Consider the following 6,000-nt stretch of genomic DNA (forward strand, 5'->3'; position numbering starts at 1 on the left):
TTTTGTAAAAGAGAAATTGAAACATTAGAACATTTATTTTGGGAATGTGAACATACACAATTATTATTAGAACAGATTGAAAATTGGTTTCTGACCAATGGAATTAGTGTACTTTTTACACAAGAAGTTTTTTTGTTTGGTAACTCTGCAAAAATATCAAAAGGCAATGCAGAAAATACTATTTTTCTTACCATAAAGCAATATATTTATAATTCTAGATGTTTTAAAAAAAATCTTACATTAAACTCAGTAAAAGAAAAGATGAAATATGTGTATGCAATGGACAAAAATATTGCTATGAAAAACAAATGTGAACATCATTTTCTCAGAGAATGGAATGTTTTTGATATATTACTTAGTTAAATACAAAAATGTATATACTTTACATTCAATATTATACATGTTATAAATGAAAATGCTGTATTTACTATACTAAAAAAGAATTCAATTTCTAGATGAATTATATTGAAAACTCATCACACTATTCTCTCTCACTCTCTTTCTCTTTCTCTCTCTCTCTCTCTCTCTCTCTCTCTCTCTCTCTCTCTCTCTCTCTCTCTCTCTCTCTCTCTCTCCCTCTCTCTCTCCAGTGTTCAAACTGCTTTACTCTATATCTTATATTTGTATTTTAAAAAAAAAAAAAAAAAAAAATTGCTTCCTAATAGACAGTTGTATTGATTAGATAATATCTATAGATTTATATATTATATATTGCTATTATATTTGTGTATATTATGTTGTAAATTAGAAGTTATAAATAATAAAAATTAAAAAAAAAAGAAAAAAAGTTACAACTGAGCAGTCTAGAAAGGGATAAACACAAAATAAAGATATTTGCCAAAATAATTTGATTTGAAGTATAGGTTCCCTGGTTAGCATGGTTAGTGGGACAACTTCTATCGTCATTACAGAAACTACAATAACCTTAATGACCTAATGTTAACTACAAACCTGGAACCAAAGTCTTTCAATCCTTCCATAAAACATTCCTTGTAAAAATTCTCTGAACATTGCACATGTTTTTCCCCCTTGTAACATTCTAATGAGCAATATTGGATGTTACAGCGAGGACATGTGTACTTAGCTTTAGTTTTCAAACATCTGTAAAAATAAAAAAAACTTTATTTGCATGAGCTTAAAACAGAAAGAAAAGCAATACTTGCCAATTATTTCTCCTCTTTGGTCAGTTAGTACAACACATTTTATATTTTTCTACAATGTACAAATATTGTTTTTATCTTGTAATTTAGCATTTATGTTTAAAAGTATAATTTTTTAATTCATGACAGTTGAATTTGTTTTTAAAATAAATCAGCTTGACTTTAAAAGAGGGACGAAAGATACAAAAGGGACAGTCAAACTCATAAATCTAAAACAAACTGACAACGCCATGGCTAAAAATGAAAAAGACAAACAGACAAACAATAGTACACATGACACAACATAGAAAACTAAAGAATAAACAACACGAACCCCACCAAAAACTAGGGCTGATCTCAGGTTCTCTGGAAGGATAAGCAGATCCTGCTCCACATGTGGCACCCGTCGTGTTGCTTATGTGATTACAAATCCGGTAAATAGTATAATTCAGTAGGTCACATTCATGAAAGGGAAGGGGATTGTAGTAACGACGTAAGGAACATATCGGATATCATTTGTGAAACGGTTATTCCATAACAGTCAACCAACTCGTGCTGACGTTCGTAAAATTTACGAAAGGATGATTTCAACTTCACCATTTGGAACTCTTGGTTTGATAGCTTCCTTGTGAGCAGAAACCCTCTATCAAGAAAATCATGATATGAAATGCAAGCAAGGGAATATCTCATCAATTTGGAGATATATACCCTGTATGCAGGTGCTGCTGGAATGTTGCTACTTAGAAATGGAAAGTTCACAATTGGAAAGCTGAAATCATCACTTTTGTCATAAAGTTTTGTTTTCAACCGACTCTCATTATCAATTTCTAGATGTAAGTCAAGATATGAAGCCGACTTAACTGTATCTGTAGTATCCTTTATCTCTAGTTCGATGGGATAGATGCGTTCCACATACATGTAGTCACCAAATTTTGAATTGTTTAGGGAAAGAACATCATCTATATAGCGGAAAGTAAAGTTAAAGGATATTGCTAACTTCTTATCTTTCTTCCTAAGAAATTCCTGCATGAGGTCAGCCTCATAATAATAAAGAAACAAGTTGGCAAGTAGAGGGTCACAGTTTGTTCCCATTGGAATTTAACATGGACTACAATGAAGACACCAAATTGAGAGGTAAACAGATATTTTTTTATTTATTACGGAGCTACATTTATTGTTAATGAAGCCTTTTACCTGTTCCACTCTAAAGGTTGTATAGTTTTTTAAAAATTTTGAATAGACATCTGAATTAATGACCTTTAACTGATCCTTTTTGTTGACCTCTGCCATCTTGTTTTTTTGGTTTTTTGTTGTTGTTGAGAAGAATATCCTTTCAATTGATTGATTGATGTTTGCAATGTCAATCAGCCTTATATCTAACATTCAGAAGTGTTACATGACAAGGAAACTACATGAATACGCCTACATGAAGCTTAATACTAATACTACACTTACATATGGAGCTGGATTAATATCACTAGTTAAACAACTTTTTAAACTGGTACTTATTGTTCGATGGTTGTCAAACTTGACTTCCTAAACCCTGATCTACATCATGTACTTGATAAAGGTATATTTTTGTAATACTTGTACAAAGATCTGAGTGAGTTTGTCAACATATATTTGTTTCACCTTTACAGAAGTTCCAATGGAAACTTTGTTATAAACATTTTCATAATATCTATTCCTGTTATAACAAATATTCTATACCATTTATTCTGTTAGAAACATACATGTATACTGTAATATTTATTCCTTTAAGAACTTCTATACCATGTATATGGAAGCAGTACAAATTGCCCCACTGGCAAAATGCCCAATACCAAATCACACCACTTTTTCACCAACTCGGCCCACTTTTTAAAAAATCGCCCCAAACTGGTTTACCAAATCGCCTCACTTTTGAAAAGGGTTGAATCCTGTTAAAATTTCCCCTGTCAACTTGTCCCACTTATTGAAAAAGGCAAATCTACTTCAATATATAATTTTCAGGTCTACCAACTACATGAACTAGCCCCACTTAAATGAAAACTAATCTACACTGTCACAGAATACCCCCCAAAAAAACGAAATTTATTAAACCATAATTTTTTTAAATTAAATGATGCTTAACTTTCTTAGAATATTGAAAATACATTTTCGTATCATTATTGGAGAATAACTTTATACTTGTAAGATTAGTTATTTGTATAACAATTGAAAATAAAACTGTTAATTGAATCACAATCATTCAATTGAAAAATTTCAATTAACAGCAATTTGATTTATAGCACTTCACTAAGGTTTTCATGGGTATTGAAGTGGGGCAGGGACATAGATATACAACAGGATTGCATCTTTTTTCATAAGTGGGTCGAGTAGTCAGGGGTACTACTTATTCAAATAATTTTTATTTACTTGAAGAAGTAAAAAAATATTTACACATATATGAGTAAATTTGTAGGATTCTTTATATACAAGTGAATTTTATTTACTTGTAGAAGTAAAAAAGTCATCATATCTTTTTTTAATTAATTCTTTGGATTTCTTTGCTCTAATAGAATTTTAAATTATCTGCTCTTTGCTGATGTCTTTACTAATCATTTCAGTGCAATTTCATGGACAATAAAAATCCCATTTATCTGTTATCTTCTTGTTCTGTTATAACACTGCTCCTTTACAAGCCCCAAAAGAGCAATTTTTGAAGGCCTTGCGCAAATACAAGATCTTTGCGCAATCAGTTTCTTAGTTGAACTAATGAGATGAAACATTGAACTTTAATAAAAAAAAATTGAGCAAACCTGGGGAAAATCATTAAAGGCATGATTTTACATCTCAAAACTTGAGGAGTTTTATTGGATTGTAAGAAAAAATTACTTGTACATTTGTCATGTTTGTACAAGTAAATTTTTCAGAAAATAAGGGGAGATTATTCAAACATTATTCATTTACTTATATAATTTTATGTATATTTTTATTTACTTCGTCAAGTAAATAAAATTAACTTGTACAAGTAATAACCCTGACTGCCAGGTTGGCACTAATAATAATCAAAGTGGTTTAATCTATTTGTCAAGAGTGGGGCAAGTTGGCAAAACCTTCTGTCACAGGGATGTTAACCCTTTTCATAAGTGGGGCATGTTATCCAACCTATTTGCAATGGAATTTTAGCCTTTTCCTTAAGTGGGGCAAGTTTTTGAAAATGTGGGCGATTAGGTGTGGGGTGATTTGTCATGGATTCCTTCTATACACCTTATTGCTATACCTGGCTGACCCAGCCGCTTGAACTTCTGACATCAAACAACAGCAGACAACTTTCGAGTTCGATGCATTTACGTCAAAAACTCTGGTTTTAGTGAACGTCATTTGTGCGTTGAGGGGCGTCATCACTTCCGTTCCAATGTTGAGCGAGTGGTTGGAAAACTATAATTCTTTAATGTACGAATTATTGGGCAAATTCAATTCTCAAAATTGACAATCAGCATTGCTGTCATTAGGGAATTGTCATTAAGTACCTACAGAACAACCATTATTTCTAGTTTATCCTGCAATGACGATCACTAAGACGCTTGATAAAAGTAAATAGTGCAGGGATACAGGCGACCCCCTCTATCTGGTAAATGACGTCATAAAGGCGTGTATAATTGACGAGTTTTTTCCAGTGATGGATGAACTCGAAATACCAATAAGGTGAATTCCATGACAAGCTTTAAAGATTTACGAGTTTGACTGTCCCTCTAGTATCTTTTGTCCCTCTATTAAAGCAGTGATTTTCCTGCCTTTATTTTGGGTCCAAATATCATGAATATATGCCCCATTCTCAATTAGAAAAACCCCTTTTTTTTCCCAAAATAACATTGAAAATTCCCAATTTAATCAAGTTTTATCATTCCTGTAAAAAACCATGATGATACATTTATACTAGCATTGACTAGTCGGAGTAATACTCTGCCTACTCTGCCGGCTGTTTTGCCAGACAAGCTGGAGCCGTAAGTCCCATGGCCAAAGCTTGTCTGGCAAAACAGCCGTAGGACGTCAGAGTAATCTCGGACTACATTTAGAATACAGATACATTTATACTAAAATACTAAAATGTATCCCTCATAATAAGGATAGTCATTGCATTCAACCTCAATCATTGAGGGGTTGTTCCCAACCTGTTCAACTACATAGCTGGATTTCCTACACTCAAAATGATAACTTAGTGTAATTAGTGGGGTCAGTCCCATCCGAGAGGAGTATAGATACATACAATTTACAGACGTTTTCTTCACGATTTTCCATGTTTGGGGATCTTTTATCTCAGGGAGAGGAACTTTAAGAATATGTTTAAATCCATGTATGTTCTGTATCTTCCTCCGTTAATAGGGGCACCCGATTTAATCTATCTCATCTTTATAGAGTAACCATATTTTCAATTGTAGAACATTACCTGTGCTCTCTTTAAAAACAGTGCTGATAGTCACTCCACCATATGACATCTTACCATATTTTAAATGAACAAATAATCTTTATTCCAACAGGTCAAACACAATCCATACCTGGGACTACAGATATCGAACGATCTGAAATGGACCACCAACATTTCAAATGTAACTAAGAAAGCGAATTCTACACTAGGCTTTTTTAGACGCAACCTAAGATTATGCCCAACAGACTGCAAGAAATCAGTATACATTTCATTCGTGAGATCTACGATGGAATATGGGACAATTGTATGGAACCCTTATACATCAAACAACATCAACCAATTAGAAAGAATCCAAAGAAGAGCAGCCCGTTTCATCACTGGGGACTATAAATCAAGAGAAGAAGGATCGGTCACCAAAATGCTAACAGTGCTGGAACTTGAAAACCTACAGTCCAGAAGAACAAGCCAAAG

The 6,000-nt window shown here is 32.9% G+C and overlaps 1 protein-coding gene across 1 annotated transcript in view; it reads right to left on the minus strand.

The window, feature by feature from the left end:
- The window catches only part of LOC134708642 (zinc finger HIT domain-containing protein 2-like), a 111,003-nt gene extending 105,563 nt beyond the window's left edge, over nucleotides 1–5,440 (minus strand). The window contains exons 1-2 of the mRNA XM_063569288.1: nucleotides 5,371–5,440; nucleotides 952–1,101 (exon numbers count right to left, since the gene is read on the minus strand). Coding sequence (XP_063425358.1) covers nucleotides 952–1,101; nucleotides 5,371–5,402 — 182 coding nt within the window. The 5' untranslated portion in view covers nucleotides 5,403–5,440. The remainder of the gene's footprint in view (nucleotides 1–951; nucleotides 1,102–5,370) is intronic.
- Between the last annotated feature and the right edge of the window lie 560 nt (nucleotides 5,441–6,000).

This window comes from Mytilus trossulus, chromosome 2 (genome assembly GCF_036588685.1).
Source record: "Mytilus trossulus isolate FHL-02 chromosome 2, PNRI_Mtr1.1.1.hap1, whole genome shotgun sequence".
Classification (NCBI taxonomy): domain Eukaryota; kingdom Metazoa; phylum Mollusca; class Bivalvia; order Mytilida; family Mytilidae; genus Mytilus; species Mytilus trossulus.